Here is a 17,116-nt window from a genome sequence, read left to right on the forward strand (position 1 = left end):
TGGTGGTCTGGTGGCCATGGTGGCCATGACATGGTCATGGAGTGGCCATGGTGGCTGTGGTGTTGTTGGTGGCCATGGGGTGGCCTTGATGGCCTGGTGGCCATAGGGTGGTCATAGGGTGGCCGTGGCACTCTGGTGGCCATGGGGTGGTCAAGGGGTGTCCTTGGTGGTCAGGTGGCCACGAGGTGACCTTGATGGTGGCCACGATATTCTCAGCCATGACATTGTTTAGTGACCATAGTGACGCTGTTGGCCATGGCATTGATTGGTGACCATGACATTGATTGTTGACCATGATGTTGTTGACCATGGTGATGGCTGACCACAGCAATGGCTGACCACAGCAATGGCTGACCACAGCAATGGCTGACCACAGCAATGGCTGACCACAGTGATGGTTGACCGTGGTGATGGTTGACCACAGCAATGGCTGACCACAGCAATGGCTGACCACAGCAATGGCTGACCACAGCAATGGCTGACCATGACATTGATTGTTGACCATGATGTTGTTGACCATGGTGATGGTTGACCCCAACAATGGCTGACCACAGCAATGGTTGACCACAGCAATGGCTGACCATGACAATAGCTGACCACAGCAATGGCTGACCATGACAATGGCTGACCATGACAATGGCTGACCACAGCAATGGCTGACCATGACAATGGCTGACCATGACAATGGCTGACCACAGCAATGGCTGACCATGACAATGGCTGACCACAGCAATGGTTGACCACATCAATGGCTGACCACAGCAATGGTTGACCACAACAATGGCTGACCACAACAATGGCTGACCACAGCAGTGGCTGACCATGACAATGGCTGACCACAGCAATGGCTGACCACAACCATGGCTGACCACAGCCATGGCTGACCACAGCGCTGACCACTCACTGTCCCCACAGGGTGTCCGCTACCTCCACCACCGCGACGTTGTCCACGGGCGGCTCAAGTCGCGGAACTGCGTGGTGGACGGTCGCTTTGTCCTCAAGGTCACTGACCACGGCTACAACCAGCTGCTGGAGGCCCAGCGCGTGCCGGCCCCGCCCCCCCAGCCCCACGGTGAGGGCGTGGCCGGGGGCGGGGCCTGGTGGGGTGTGGCCTCGTGGGCGTGGCCTCGTGGGCGTGGCCTCCTCGCCCTCAATGGAGGCTCTGCAGGTCCAAGAAGGGGCGTGGCTTTGGGTGTGGGCGTGGCTCTGGGTGTGGGCAGCAGGGTGGGGCTAAGAGGAAGGGGTGTGGCTTCCCAGGGAAGGGGCGTGGCCTCGGGGCGAGTGGGTGTGGTCAGCAGAAAGGGGCGTGGCCTTATGGTCAGGAGGTGATAGCAGGATGTGGGCGTGGCCTGTGGGATTGGGGCTGAAAGAGGGCGTGGCCACACAAACCCCACCTATTCGGGGGTGTGCTCTGCCTGAGTGGGCGTGTCTTCGCGTGTGGGCGTGGTCTGTTCGTGGGGGGGCGTGGCCTGTCCATTCGGTGATGTCACCACTCCCAGGCTGATAGCCACGGGGAAGAGGGCGTGGTTCGCCTATAAGGGGCGTGGCCTAGTAGGAGTGGGCGTGGTCTCCGCGTGGGCGTGTCCTCCCACCAAGTGGGCGTGTCCTCCCACCCAGTGGGCGTGGCCAAACCCTCAATCACTCTCCCATTAGCTCCCAGCTTGTTGTGGGTGTGCCTTATCGTGGTGGGCGTGGCTTGTCGGGGGTGGGCGTGTCCCGGTGGGCGTGTCCTGACGTGGCCCCGCCCCCAGAGCGGCTGTGGACAGCGCCGGAGCTGCTGCGGGACGAAGCCCTGGAGCGCCGCGGCTCCTTCCGGGGAGACGTGTACGGGATCGGGATCATCATGCAGGAGGTGATCTGCCGCAGTGCCCCCTACTGCATGCTGGGGCTGCCCCCCGAAGGTGAGACCCCAAAACTGACCCCAAAAATGAGATCAGGAGCCCCAAAAACCCCCTCCTGCATGCTGGGGCTGCCCCCCGAAGGTGAGACCCCAAAACTGACCCCAAAAACCCCAAAACTGACCCCAAAAATGAACTCGGGATCCCCAAAAACCCCCTACTGCATGCTGGGGCTGCCCCCCGAAGGTGAGACCCCAAAGCTGACCCCAAAAACCCCAAAACTGACCCCAAAAATGAGATCTGCACCCCTAAAAACCCCCTGCTGCATGCTGGGGCTGCCGCCCGAAGGTGAGACCCCAAAACTGACCCCAAAATCGAGATCTGTACCCCTAAAAACCCCAAAACTGACCCCAAAAAACCCCTACTGCATGCTGGGGCTGCCCCCGGAATGTGAGACCCCAGAAACCCCAAAACTGACCCCAGAGACTCCAAAAACTGACCCCAAAAACCCCTACTGCATGCTGGGGCTGCCCCCCGAAGGTGAGACCCCAAAAATCCTAAATCTGACCCCAAAAATGAGATCGGGATCCACAAAAATCCCAAAACTGTCCCCAAATTCCCACCTAAAATATTGACTCTAAAACTGGCCCCATAACTGACCATCACTGACTCATAACTGACCATAACTGATCCATAACTGACCATAACTGACCATAACTGACCCATAACTGACCATAACTGACCCATCACTGACCCATGACTGACCCCATAACAGACCATAACTGACCATAACAGACCATAACTGACCATCACTGACCCATAACTGACCATAACTGACCATAACTGACCCCATAACTGACCATAACTGACCCATAACTGACCATAACTGACCCCATAACTGACCCATGACTGACCCCATAACAGACCATAACTGACCATAACTGACCCCATAACTGACCATAACTGACCCCATAACTGACCCCATAACTGACCCTAACTGACCACTAACTGACCGCAGAGATCATCGAGAAGGTGCAGAAGCCTCCCCCGCTCTGCCATCCAGCCGTCTCGGCTGACCAAAACTGACCCCATAACTGACCATAACTGACCATAACTGACCATAACTGACCCCACGGCGACCCCATACTGACCATAACTGCCCTGCAGCCTGCAAAGCCATAACTGACCATAACTGACCATAACGACCCTACTGACCCCATAACTGCCATCTGACCATAACTGACCTGCTTGACCCCATGCTGACCCCATAACTGAGCCATAGCGACCCATAGCTGCCCCATACTGACCCCATAACTGACCCATAACTGACCCCATAACTGACCATTACTGACCACAGAGATCATCGAGAAGGTGCAGAAGCCTCCCCCGCTCTGCCATCCGGTGGTCTCAGCTGACCATAACTGACCCCATAACTGACCATAACTGACCCATAACTGACCATAACTGACCATAACTGACCCCATAACTGACCATAACTGACCCATCACTGACCCCATAACTGACCCCATAACTGACCCCATAACTGACCCATAACTGACCCATAACTGACCATAGTTGACCACTAACTGACCACAGAGATCATCGAGAAGGTGCAGAAGCCTCCCCCGCTCTGCCGTCCGGCCGTCTCGGCTGACCAGGCGCCACTCGAGTGCATCCACCTGATGAAGGAGTGCTGGAGTGAGCAACCTGAGCGGAGACCCACCATCGACCAGGTGTTCGACCAGGTGAGCCCACCTGAGACAGGTGAGACCGGTGTGGGACCACTATGGGACAGGTGAGACCAGTATGGGGTAATGGGACCAGTATGGGATCAGTATGGGCTGAGTGAGCAACCTGAGTGGAGATCAACCATGGACCAGGTGTGAGACCAGGTGAGCCCACCTGAGACAGGTGAGACCGGTGTGGGACCACTATGGGACAGGTGAGACCAGTATGGGGTAATGGGACCAGTATGGGATCAGTATGGGCTGAGGGAGCGACCATTGACCAGGTGTGAGACCAGGTGAGACAACCTGGACAGGTGAGACAGGTGTGGGACCAGGGTGGGATGGTGGGACCAGTATGGAACCAGTATGGGACTGGTGAGACCAGTATGGGGTAATGGGACCAGTATGGAACCAGTATGGGATCAGTGTGGGTTGGAGTGAGCAACCTGAGCAGAGACTGACCATCGACCAGGTGTGAGACCAGGTGAGACAACCTGGACAGGTGTGGGATGGTGGAATCCGTATGGAACCAGTATGGGACTGGTGAGACCAGTATGGGATCAGTATGGGTTGAGTGAACAACCTGAGCGGAGACCCACCATCGACCAGATGTTTGACCAGGTGAGACAACCTGAGACAGGTGAGACAGGTATGGGACCGGTGTGGGACAGGTGAGACCAGTATGGGGTAATGGGACCAGTATGGAACCAGTATGGGACTGGTGAGACCAGTATGGGACCAGTATGGGTTGGAGTGAGGAACCCAAGAGGACACCAACCATGGACCAGGTGCTTGACCAGGTGAGCTCACCTGGACAGGTGGGACCAGTATGGGACCAGTATGGGACTGGTGTGGGATGGTGGAACCAGTATAGGGTCAGTATGGGACTGGAGTGAGGAACCTGAGCAGAGACTGACCATCGACCAGGTGTGAGACCAGGTGAGACAACCTGGACAGGTGTGAGATGGTGGAACCAGTGTGGAACCAGTATGGGACTGGTGAGACCAGTATGGGATCAGTATGTGTTGAGTGAACAACCTGAGCGGAGACCCACCATGGACCAGGTGTGAGACCAGGTGAGACAACCTGAGACAGGTGAGACAGGTGTGGGACCAGTGTGGGATGGTGGGACCAGTATGGAACCAGTATGGGATCAGTATGGAACCAGTATGGGATCAGTGTGGGTTGGAGTGAGCAACCTGAGCAGAGACTCACCATCGACCAGGTGTTTGACCAGGTGAGACAACCTGGACAGGTGAGGGATGGTGGGACCAGTGTGGAACCAGTATGGGACTGGTGAAACCAGTATGGGACTGGTGAGACCAGTATGGGATCACTATGGGCTGAGTGAGCAACCTGAGCGGAGATCGACCATCGACCAGGTGTGAGACCAGGTGAGACAACCTGGACAGGTGTGGGATGGTGGAACCAGTGTGGGACCAGTATGGGACTGGTGTGACCAGTAAGGAGTAATGGGACCAGTGTGGGATGGTGAGACCATTATGGGATCAGTATGGGATGGTGAGATGGCTATGGGGTGGAGTGAACAACCTGAGCAGAGACCGACCATCGACCAGGTGTTCGACCAGGTGAGGCAACCTGGACAGGTGGGACCAGGGTGGGACAGGTGAGACCAGTAAGGAGTAATGGGACCAGTATGGGGTGGTGAGACCAGTGTGGGGTGGTGGGAGCATCCACCATGGACCAGGTGTTGGCCCAGGTGAGGTCACCTGGGGCAGGTGGGACCAGGGTGGGGCAGGTGTGGGGCGCAGGTGTTCCATGGGGTCTCCATGGGGTTCCATGGGGTTTTATGGGGTCTCCATGGGGTTCCATGGGATTTCATGGATCTCTGTGGGTTTCTATGGGGTTCTATGGGGTCTCCATGGGGTTTCATAAGATTTTATGGATCTCTGTGGGTTTCCATGGGATTTGATGGGTTTCTATGGGGTTCCATGGGATTTTATGGATCTCTGTGGGTTTCCATGTGGTTCTATGGGGTCTCCATGGGGTTTCCATGGGATCCCTTGGTGTCTCCATGGGGTTTCTATTGGATTCAATGGGATCTCTATAGCATTTCATGGGGTTCCATGGATCTCCATGGGGTTCCACGAGTTTCTATGGGTTTCCATGGGATTCTATGGATCTCCATGGGTTTCTATGGGGTCTCCATGGGTTTCTATGGGGTTCTATGGGGTCTCCATGGGTTTCTATGGGGTTCTATGGGGTCTCCATGGGTTTCTATGGGGTTCCATGGGTCTGACCCACACCTCCAGGTCAGTTCAAGGGCATCAACAAGGGCCACAAGACCAACATCATTGACCCCATGGGTTCCTCTGGGGTCCCATGGTATCTCCATGGGTTTCTGTGGGATTTTATGGTATCTCCATGGGGTTTCTATGGGATTTCATGGGTTTCTATGGGGTTCTACGGGATTATATGGATTTCTATGGGATTTTATGGTATCTCCACGGGATTTTATGGATTTCTGTGGGGTTCCATGGGGTTCCGTGGGTCTGACCCACCCCTCCGGGTCAGTTCAAGGGCATCAACAAGGGCCACAAGACCAACATCATCGACCCCATGGGTTCCTCTGGGGTTTCCATGGATCTCTATGGGGTTCTATGGATCTCCATGGGGTTCCATGGGTTCCATGGGGTTCCATGGGGTTCCATGGGGTTCCGTGGGTCTGACCCACCCCTCCGGGTCAGTTCAAGGGCATCAACAAGGGCCGCAAGACCAACATCATCGACCCCATGGGTTCCTCTGGGGTTTCCATGGATCTCCATGGGGTTCTATGGGATTCCATGGGGTTTCTATGGGTTTCTATGGGATTTTATGGGATCTCCATGGGTTTCTATGGGATTTCATGGGTTTCTATGGGGTTCTATGGGATTTTATGGGATCTCCATGGGTTTCTATGGGATTTTATGGTATCTCCATGGGGTTTCTATGGGATTTCATGGGTTTCTATGGGGTTCTACGGGATTATATGGATTTCTATGGGATTTTATGGTCTCTCCACGGGATTTTATGGATTTCTGTGGGGTTCTATGGGTTCCATGGGTCTGACCCACCCCTCCGGGTCAGTTCAAGGGCATCAACAAGGGCCGCAAGACCAACATCATCGACTCGATGCTGCGCATGCTGGAGCAGTACAGCAGCAACCTGGAGGATCTGATCCGCGAGAGGACCGAGGAGCTCGAGATCGAGAAGCAGAAGACGGACAAGCTGCTGACCCAGATGCTGCCGCCGTGGGTCGCCGTGGGGCTGGGGGGGAGTTGGGGGGCTGGGGTGGTCAGTGGGGTGGTCAGTGGGGGGTGTGTGGCCCCATAGATCCCCTAGGGAGATGGGGGGTGGGCGGGGTGGAGGCTGGGGGGAGTTTGACCCACTGACCACTGCAGAGCTGTGGGGCAGGAGAGGTCAGCCTTGACCCACTGACCGTTCGAGATCTGTGGGGCAGTTGGGGTCAACCTTGACCCATTGACCACTCCAGATCTGTGGGGCAGGAGAGGTCAGTCTTGACTCACTGACCACTGCAGAGCTGTGGGGCAGGAGAGGTCAGCCTTGACCCATTGACCATTCGAGATCTATGGGGCAGTTTGGGGTCATCCTTGACCCACTGACCACTCCAGATCTGTGGGGCAGGAGGAGAGCTTTGGGGCAGGAGAGGTCAAGAGGGTCACCAAGAGGAGGTTGGGGTCAACCTTGACCCACTGACCACCTCCAGTTCTATGGGTCACCAGAAGTTCCAGGTGGCCCTCAGAGACCCTTGTGGTCAACCTTGACCCACTGACCACTCCAGATCTATGGGGCAGGTGGAGGTCACGGTGGTCCCTGTGGACAGTTTGAGGTCAACCTTGACCCACTGACCACCTCCAGTTCTATGGGTCAGCAGAAGGTCAGAGTGGCCTTTGGAGACCCTTGTGGTCAACTTTGACCTCTTGACCCCACCCTTCTCCAAGGGTCACCAGAAGGTCTCAATGACCCCATTGGCCTCTCCTTGACTACTGAGACCTCCTGAACACTCTGGGTGACCCTGGGTGACCCCGCTGACCCCCACTGACCCCTGCTGACCCCTGGCTCACCCCGCTGACCCCATTGTCCCCCACTGCCCTCACTGACCCCTGCTGACCTCTGGGTGACCCCACTGACCCCTGCTGACCCCACTGACCCCATTGTTCCCCACTGACCCCACTGACCCCTGCTGACCCCGCTGACTCCTGGCTGAACCCTGCTGACCTCACTGACCCCCACTGACCTCACTGACCCTATTGCCCCCCACTGACCCCAATGCTCCCCACCGCCCCCTGTTGACCCCACTGACCCCTGAGTGACCCCTGGCTGATCCCACTGACCCCACTGATCCCACTGACCCCACTGAGCCCACTGACCTCACTGACCCTGTTGCCCCCCAGTGACCCCCACTGCCCCAATGCCCTCCACCACCCCCTGCTGACCCCTGGCTGACCCCGCTGACCCTGCTGACCCCTGGGTGACCCCACTGACCTCACTGACCCCTGCTGACCCCAATGCTCCCCATCGCCCCCTGCTGACCCCACTGCCCCCATTGCCCCCCACTGCCCCCTGGCTGACCCCACTGACCCCTGGGTGACCCCGCTGCCCCCTGGCTGACCCCGCTGCCCCCTGGGTGACCCCGCTGCCCCCTGGCTGCCCCCGCAGGTCGGTGGCCGAGGCGCTCAAGATGGGGACGCCGGTGGAGCCCGAGTACTTCGAGGAGGTCACTCTGTACTTCAGCGACATCGTGGGCTTCACCACCATCTCGGCCATGAGCGAGCCCATCGAGGTCGTTGACCTCCTCAATGACCTCTACACCCTCTTCGACGCCATCATCGGCTCCCACGACGTCTACAAGGTGACCACGGCCGCGGGCTGAGGGGTCACGGGGTCATTGGGTCATTGGTCAGCTTGTGGTCATCGTGGTCATCATGGTCAGGGTGTCATTGGTCACCTCAGGATGGGAGTTTGGGTCAGCGGTGGCTACAAGGTGACCATGGCTGTGGTGTGACGGGCCAGGGGTCATTGGTCAGCTTGTGGTCATCATGGTCATACCAGTTAGAGGGTCATTGGTCACCTCAGGAAGGGGTTGGGGTCAATTGTGGCTTCAAGGTGACCACGGCCACGGGCTGAGGGGTCATGGGGTCATTGGGTCATTGGTCAGCTTGTGGTCATCACAGTCATCCTGGTCACAGGGTCATTGGTCACCTCAGGATGGGAGTTTGGGTCAATGGTGGCTACAAGGTGACCATGGCTGTGGTCTGAGGGGTCATGGGGTCATTGTGTCATTGGTCAGCTCGTGGTCATTATGGTCATACCAGTCAGAGGGTCATTGGTCACTTCAGGATGGGGGTTTGGGGTCAATGGTGGCTGCGATCAGATGGGTCATGGGGTCATTGGTCACCTTATGGTCATCCCAGTCAGGAGGTCATTGGTCACCTCAGGAAAGTGGTTGGGGTCAGCGGTGGTCACAGTTGGGGTGACCCCATGGACCTGCCTGAGGTGACCTCATGGCCAGGGTCAAGATGGTCCCACAGCTGTGGTCAAGGTGACCCCTTGGACCTGCTTGAGGTGACCTCATGGCCAAGGTCAAGCCATGGTACCATAGCCATGGTCAAGGTCACCCCATGGTGGCCCAAGCTATGGTCCCACATGGACTTTGGCCACCAAGAAGGGCTGTGGCCACCACATGAAGGCTCCTAGTGGTCCAAGGGATGGTCAAGGTGACCCCATGGTGGTCCAAGCCATTGTCCCACCTGGACTTTGGCCACCAAGAAGGGCTGTGGCCACCACATGAAGGTTCCTGGCGGTCCAAGCCACTGTCAAGGTGACCCCATGGTGATCCAAGCCATTGTCCCACCTGACCTTTGGCCACCACATGAAGGTTCCTGGTGGTCCCCATGGTCCTTGGTGGCATCTCCAAGGTGCTGGACATGGCCAAGGTGACCCCATGGCCATTGCCAAGGTCACCTGTGGCCACCAATGGTGGACGTGGCCACCCAACAAAGGTGTTTTGAGGTCCCCATGGTCAAGGTGGCCCCATGAGCCTCCAGGTCATTGTCCCACCTGGACTTTGGCCGCCACGAGGTGCTGTGGCCACCACATGAAGGTTCCTGGTGGTCCCCATGGTCTTTGGTGGCATCTCCAAGGTGATGGCCAAGGTGACCTCATGGCCATGGTCTGGGTCACCCCATGGTGGTCCAAGCCATGGTCCTTGGCCACCAGGAAGGGCTGTGGCCACCACATGAAGGTTCCTGGTGGTCCAAGCTACGGTCAAGGTGACCCCATGGTGGTCCAAGCCACAGTCCCAGCTGGACTTTGGCCACCAGGAGCTGCCATGTCCACCACATGAAGCTCACCCAACATTCCTGGGGGCGTGTCCCTGTCCCGATGGGCGTGTCCCTGACGAGGCCCCGCCCCCAGGTGGAGACCATCGGCGACGCCTACATGGTGGCCTCGGGGCTGCCCAAGCGCAACGGCAATCGCCACGCCGGCGAGATCGCCAACATGTCGCTGGACATCCTCAGCTCCGTCGGCACCTTCAAGATGCGCCACATGCCCGAGGTGCCCGTCCGCATCCGGATTGGCCTGCACTCCGGTAGGACACGCCCCCTGCCTCCCAGCCACGCCCACTGACCCAGAGACACACCCACTGCCTCCCAGCCACGCCCACTGACCCATAGACACACCCACTGCCTCCCAGCCACACCCACTGCTCCCCAGCCCCGCCCAATGCCCCACCCACTGCCATGCCTGAGGTGCCCGTCCGCATCCGGATTGGCCTGCACTCCGGAAGGCCACGCCCACTGAACCCAGTCCCACCCCTGAATCCCATTGGTCAGTCTGGACACACCCTAGACACGCCCACACCACGCCCTCCCACCGTCCTCCCGCATTGGTCAACCGTTGGGTGGCATCCTGTCGGTCAGTGGTCAGCGGGTCAAGATGGGAAATGCCAGTTAGTTGCGACCTTTGGGCCACACCTTTGGCCACACTCACTGGCCACACCCACACTGACCACACCCACACTGACCACACCCACACTGACCACAACCACAGTAACCACACCCCACTGACCACACCCCCACTGACCACTGCCCTTCTAGCCTCGCCCCATTGACCACGCCCACCCTTTGACCAACACCCAATATGGTCATCATCCATTGGTCATCTCCCATCATCCCCATTGCAGCCACGCCCACTCTGACCACACCTTCATTGGCCACGCCCATCTATGGCCACACCCCCAACTGACCACGCCCTTTTGGCCACACCCACACTGACCACACCCACCCCTCGGCCAACACTCACCATCATCATGACCCATTGGTCATCTCCCATTGGCCCCACTTGAGCCACGCCCCTAAAGACCACGCCCACTCTGACCACACCCTCACTGACCACCACCTTTTGGCCACGCCCCCATTGACCACACCCTCTTGACCAAATCATCATGACCCATTGGTCATCTCCCATTGGTCCCATTTGAGCCACGCCCTTATAGACCACGCCCACTCTGACCACACCCATCTATGACCACCCCCACACTGACCACACCCCACTGACCACTCACTTCTGGCCACGCCCCCTTGACCACACCTGCCCTTTGGCCAACACCCAATGTGGTCACACCCCTTCCCTTCCCCCACTGGTTAACTCCGCCCCTTCCCGACCCCACCCACCCAAGCCCCGCCCCTTTCTGACCCCGCCCACCGAGGCCCCGCCCCCTGAGGCTGGCCCCGCCCCCAGGGCCGTGCGTGGCGGGCGTGGTCGGGCTGACGATGCCGCGGTACTGCCTGTTTGGGGACACTGTGAACACCGCGTCACGGATGGAGTCCACCGGGCTGCGTGAGTGACACTGGGGACAGCTGGGGACATTGGGGACAGACAGGGGACATTGGGGATGTTGGGGACATTGGGGACACTGGGGACATTCAGGACACTGGGGACATTGGGGACACCATGGGGACACCGTGAACACGGCGTCATGGATGGAGTCAACGGGGCTGCGTGAGTGACACTGGGGACAGCTGGGGACATTGGGGATATTGGGGACACTGGGGACTTTGGGGACACTGGGGACATTGGGGACATTGGGGACTTTGGGGACATTGGGGATGCTGGGGACATTCGGGACATCGGGGATAATGGGGACATTAGGGACATTGGAGACAGCTGGGGACATTGGGGATGTTGGGAACAGCCAGGGGACACTGGGGACACTGGGGACACTGATGGGGACACTGGGGACATTGGGGACACTGGGGACACTGGGGACAGCCAGGGGACATTGGGGATGTTGGGGACGCTGGGGACACCATGGGGACATTGGGGACAGCGTGGGGACAGTGTGGGGACATCACTGGGGACACGGGGGACAGCCAGGGGACATTGGGGACATTGGGGATATTGGGGATGTTGGGGATGTTGGGGACATTGGGGACACGGGCAGGATGGAACTCCATAGGTGTTTTTTGGGGTGTTTTTGGGGTTTTTTGCGGTTTTTGTTTCGGTGTTATTGGGTATTTTTCTTTGGTTTCTCGGGAGGCTTTTTTGGGGTTTTTCGCAGTGGTTTTGAGATTTTTTTGGGGTGTTTATGGGGATTTTTTGCAGGAGTTTTGGGTTTTTTCTTTGCAGTGCTTCCGAGGGGTTTTTGAGGGAATTTTTTGGGATTTTTTTTGGGATTTCTGACCCCGTTTCCCTTTCCCAGCCTATCCCACCCACGTCAACCAGCGCACAGAGGGCACTGGGAGGGATTTTGGGGTGTTTTTGGGTTTTTTTTTGGGGTGTTTTCGGGATTTTTTTTTGGGGTGTTTTTGGGATTTTTTTTGGGGTGTTTTTGGGATTTTTTGAGGTTTTTCGGGAGTATTTTGGGGCTGTTTAGGGGTTTTTTGCAGCATTTTTTGGGATGGTTTTAGGGTGTCTTTTGGATTTATTTTGGGGGTTTTTGGGGATTTTTTGGGGGTGCATTTAGAGATTTTTTTTGGATTTTTTGACAGTGTTTTTGGAGGCTTTTTGGGATGTTTTTGGGGATTTTTTTTGGGATTTCTGACCCATTTCCCTTTCCCAGCCTATCACATCCGCATCAACCAGCGCACTGCAGGCAGTGGGAGGGATTTTTTGGGGTGTTTTTGGGATTTTTTTGGGGTGATTTCGGGATCTTTTTTGGGTTTTTGGGGAGTACTTTGGGGTGTTTTTGGAGAATATTTTGGGGCTGTATTTGGGGTTTTTTTGCAGTGTTTTTTAGGTTTTTTTGGGATGGTTTGTGGATTTATTTTGGGGGTTTTGGGGGTTTTTTGGGGTTTTTTGGGAGTGTTTTCGGGGTGTTTTCGGGATTTTTTTGGTTTTTTTTGACAGTGTTTTTGGAGGCTTTTTGGGATGGTTTTGGGGATTTTTTTGGGATTTTTTTGGATTTCTGACCCCATTTCCCTTTCCCAGCCTATCCCACCCACATCAACCAGCGCACAGAGGGCACTGGGAGGGATTTTGGGGTGTTTTTGGGATTTTTTTTGGGGTGTTTTTGGGATTTTTTGAGGTTTTTGGGGAGTATTTTGGGGCTGTTTAGGGGTTTTTTTCCGGCATTTTTTGGGATGGTTTTAGGGTGTCTTTTGGATTTATTTTGGGGGGTTTTTGGGGATTTTTTGGGGGTGCATTTAGAGATTTTTTTGGGTTTTTTTTGACAGTGTTTTTGGAGGGGTTTTGGGATGGTTTTGGGGATTTTTTTGGGATTTTTTTTGGGATTTCTGACCCATTTCCCTTTCCCAGCCTATCACATCCGCATGAACCAGCGCACTGCAGGCAGTGGGAGGGATTTTTTGGGGTGTTTTTGGGATTTTTTTGGGGTGATTTCGGGATCTTTTTTGGGTTTTTGGGGAGTATTTTGGGGTGTTTTTGGAGAATATTTTGGGGCTGTATTTGGGGTTTTTTTGCAGTGTTTTTTAGGTTTTTTTGGGATGGTTTTGGGGTGGTTTGTGGATTTATTTTGGGGGTTTTGGGGGTTTTTTGGGAGTGTTTTTGGGGTGTTTTTGGGGTGTTTTTCGGGATTTTTTGGGGTTTTTTTGACAGTGTTTTTGGGATGTTTTTGGGGATTTTTTTGGGATTTTTTTGGGATTTCTGACCCCATTTCCCCCCAGCCTATCGCATCCACGTCAACCAGCGCACTGTCGCCATCCTGCTCTCGCTCAAGGAAGGATTCAAGGTCGACATTCGCGGCAAAACCGAGCTCAAGGTGAACCCAAAACCGCCTGAAATCACCCCAAAAACGGCCTGAAATCACCTCAAAAACTGCCTGAAATCACCCCAAAAACTGCCTCAAAAACTACCCCAAATCGCCCCAAAAACTGCCCCAAAAACTGCCCTGAAATCACCCCAAAAACTGAATGAAACCACAGCAAAAACTGCCCCAAATCACCCCAAAAACTGAATGAAATCACGCCAAAAAACTACCCCAAATCACAGCAAAAACTGCCCCAAATCACCCCAAAAACTGCCCCAAAACCAGCCTGAAATCACCCCAAAAACTGCCCCAAAAACTGCCCCAAATCACCCCAAAAACTGAATGAAACCACAGCAAAAACTGCCTGAAATCAACCCAAAAACTGCCCCAAAAAATGCCCCAAAAACTGCCCCAAATCACCCCAAAAACTGAACGAAATCATCCCAAAAACCACCTGAAATCACCGCAAAAACTGCCCCAAATCACCCCAAAAACTGCCCTAAATCAGCCCAAAACCCACCTGAAATCCAAAATCAGCCGAGAACCCCAAGTAAAACCCCAAATCACCCCAAATTTAGCCCAAACCAGCCTGAAATCACCCCAAAATCACCCAGAGAACCCCAAAGCCACCCTGAAACCCCAAATACAGCCCGAAATGGCACCAAGATCACCTCAGAAACCCCAAAAAGGCTGCAGGACACCCCAAAACAGCCGGAGGAACCCCAAATACCCCAAAACAGCTGGAGGAACCCCAAATACAGCCCCAGAAACCCCAAAAGACCCAGAGCAACCCCAAAGACAGCCCCAAACACCCCACAGCACCTGCCAGGACCCAGAAATGCATCCCTCACCCCACAAGTGCCCCCAAGAGCCCCAGAACTGCCCCAGAACTGTGCTGTGTGACCCCATAACTGACTGACCCCATAACTGACTGACCCCATAACTGACTGACCCCATACATGAATCATCCCACACTGACCCCATAACTGACCATAACTGACCCATAACTGACCCATAACTGACCCCATAACTGACCCCATAACTGACCATAACTGACCCCATAACTAACCCCATAACTGACCCCATAACTGACCCATAACTGACCCATAACTGACCCATAACTGACCCCATAACTGACCCATAACTGACCATAACTGAGCATAACTGACCATAACTGACCCCATAACTGACCATAACTGACCCATAACTGACCATCACTGACCCCATAACTGACCATAACTGACCCCATAACTGACCCCATAACTGACCCATGACTGACCCCATAACTGACCCCATAACTGACCCCACCCTGACCCCACACTGACCCCACCCTGACCCCATAACTGACCCCACGCTGACCCCACGCTGACCCCTGACAGGGCAAGGGCGTTGAGGACACCTACTGGCTGGTTGGGCGCGAAGGATTCACCAAACCCATCCCAACCCCCCCTGACCTGCTGCCCGGGTGAGACACTGGGGACATTTGGGGACATTGATGGGACATTGATGGGGACAGTGGGGATGTTGGGGACATTGGGGACATTTGGGGTGTTGGGGATGTTGGGGATGTTGGGGACAGTGGGAACATTGGGGACAGTGGGGACACTGGGGATGTTGATAGGGATTTGGGGACATTGGGGGACATTGGGGACATCATTGGTGACATTGGGGACAGTTGGGGACATTGGGGACATTGGGGATGTTGGGGACATTAATGGGGTCATTGGGGACACTGGGGATTTGGGGACATTGGGGATGTTGGGGTGTTTGGGGACAGTGGGAACATTGGGGACAGTTGGGGACACTGGGGATGTTGATGGGGATTTGGGGACATTGGGGGACATTGGGGACATCATTGGGGACATTGGGGACACTGGGGACATTAATGGGGATTTGGGGACAGTGGGGATGTTGGGGACATTGGGGACATTAATTGGGATGTTGGGGATTTGGGGACATTGGGGATTTGGGGACATTGGAAACAGTGGGGACATTAATGGGGACATTGGGGACATTGGGGACATTTGGGGACATTGGGGACAGTTGGGGACAGTTGGGGATATTGGGGACATTAATGGGGTCATTGGGGACCCTGGGGACATTAATGGGGATTTGGAGACAGTGGGGATGTTGGGGACTTTGGGGACATTGGGGACATTGGGGACACTGGGGAAGTTAGGGACTTTGGGGACATTGGGGACACTGGGGATTCGGGGACATTGGAAACAGTGGGGACATTAATGGGGACGTTGGGGATTTGGGAACTTTGGGGACATTAATGGGGACATTGGGGACATTGGGGGTGTTGGGGACATTTGGGGACATTGGGGATATTGGGGACATTAATTGGGACTTTGGGGACTTGTGGGGCACTTATGGGTCTTGGGGCAGTTATGGGGATTTTGGGGGGCATTTGGGTTGGGGAATTTGGGGGTGGGAATTTGGGGGGAATTTGGTTTGGGGAGGAAATTCGGGATTTGAGAAATTTGGGATTTTTGGGGGCTAATTGGTGATTTGGGGGAATTCAGGATTTTCGAACCACCCAAAATGCCCCAAAAATTCCCAAAAACCCCCCAAAAAATTCTCAAACACCCCCCGGGAAAAAGTTTAAAAATCCCAGAAAAATCTTTTAAAAATCCCAAAAAATCCGAAAAATCCAAATTCGAAAGAAATCCCAAAAAATCTGCAAAAAAAATCCCAAAAGTTCAGAAAAAAATCCCCAAAATTACGAAAAAATCCCCAAATTTAAAAAAAAATCCCAAAAATTACGAAAAAATCCCCAAAATTTAAAAAAAAATCCCAAAAAATCCGAAAAAATGCCAAAAATTCGGAAAAAAATCCAAAAAAAACTGCAAAAAAAATCCCAAAAATTCCGAAAAAAATCCCCAAAATTCGGAAAAAAATCCCCCAATGTCCCCAAAATCCTAAAAACCCCCAAAACCCCCAAAATTCCCCCAAATTCCAGGGCGAGCAACCACGGGATCAGCCTGGACGAGATTCCCGCCGAGCGCCGCAAAAAGCTGGAGAAGGCGCGGCCGGGACAGGTGCTGAAATAGCCACGCCCACCAGGTGAGGCCACGCCCACCGGGCTGGGAAACCACGCCCACAGTGGGAAAAACCACACCCCTAAAAGATTGATAAGCCACGCCCAGAAATGGGATTTTATTGCCATAAATTACATTAACCACGCCCATAAATGGCATTAAGCCACGCCCACAAATGGGAAAACCCATGCCAATAAATGGCATTAAACCACGCCCAGAAATGGTGTTAAGCCACGCCCATGAATTAAAAAACCACGCCCACAAATGGCGTTAAAC

The 17,116-nt window shown here is 54.9% G+C and overlaps 1 protein-coding gene across 1 annotated transcript; it reads left to right on the forward strand.

Moving 5' to 3' along the window:
• The first annotated feature begins 876 nt into the window (after positions 1-876).
• On the forward strand, positions 877-16,859 carry LOC146423092 (retinal guanylyl cyclase 1-like). Its single transcript, XM_085045067.1, has 10 exons — positions 877-1,072; positions 1,752-1,901; positions 3,435-3,583; positions 6,653-6,816; positions 8,246-8,438; positions 10,004-10,178; positions 11,330-11,428; positions 13,714-13,808; positions 15,176-15,261; positions 16,762-16,859. The coding sequence occupies exons 1-10, from the start codon at positions 877-879 to the stop codon at positions 16,850-16,852; spliced, it is 1,398 nt and encodes a 465-aa protein (XP_084901193.1). The 3' UTR covers positions 16,853-16,859.
• The last annotated feature ends 257 nt before the right edge of the window (positions 16,860-17,116 follow it).

This window comes from Lichenostomus cassidix, unplaced genomic scaffold (assembly GCF_008360975.1).
Source record: "Lichenostomus cassidix isolate B80296 unplaced genomic scaffold, HeHo_3.0 HiC_scaffold_34, whole genome shotgun sequence".
In the NCBI taxonomy this organism is placed as follows: domain Eukaryota; kingdom Metazoa; phylum Chordata; class Aves; order Passeriformes; family Meliphagidae; genus Lichenostomus; species Lichenostomus cassidix.

Bases quoted from the DNA above. Each gene is read 5' to 3' on its own strand.
- LOC146423092 (XM_085045067.1), top strand. From the start codon at position 877: ATGGCTGACCACAGCGCTGACCACTCACTGTCCCCACAGGGTGTCCGC. The intron at 3,584-6,652 runs GTGAGCCCACCT...CCTCCGGGTCAG, and splicing joins TCGACCAGGTGTTCGACCAG to TTCAAGGGCATCAACAAGGG. The intron at 10,179-11,329 runs GTAGGACACGCC...CCCCGCCCCCAG, and splicing joins CCGGATTGGCCTGCACTCCG to GGCCGTGCGTGGCGGGCGTG.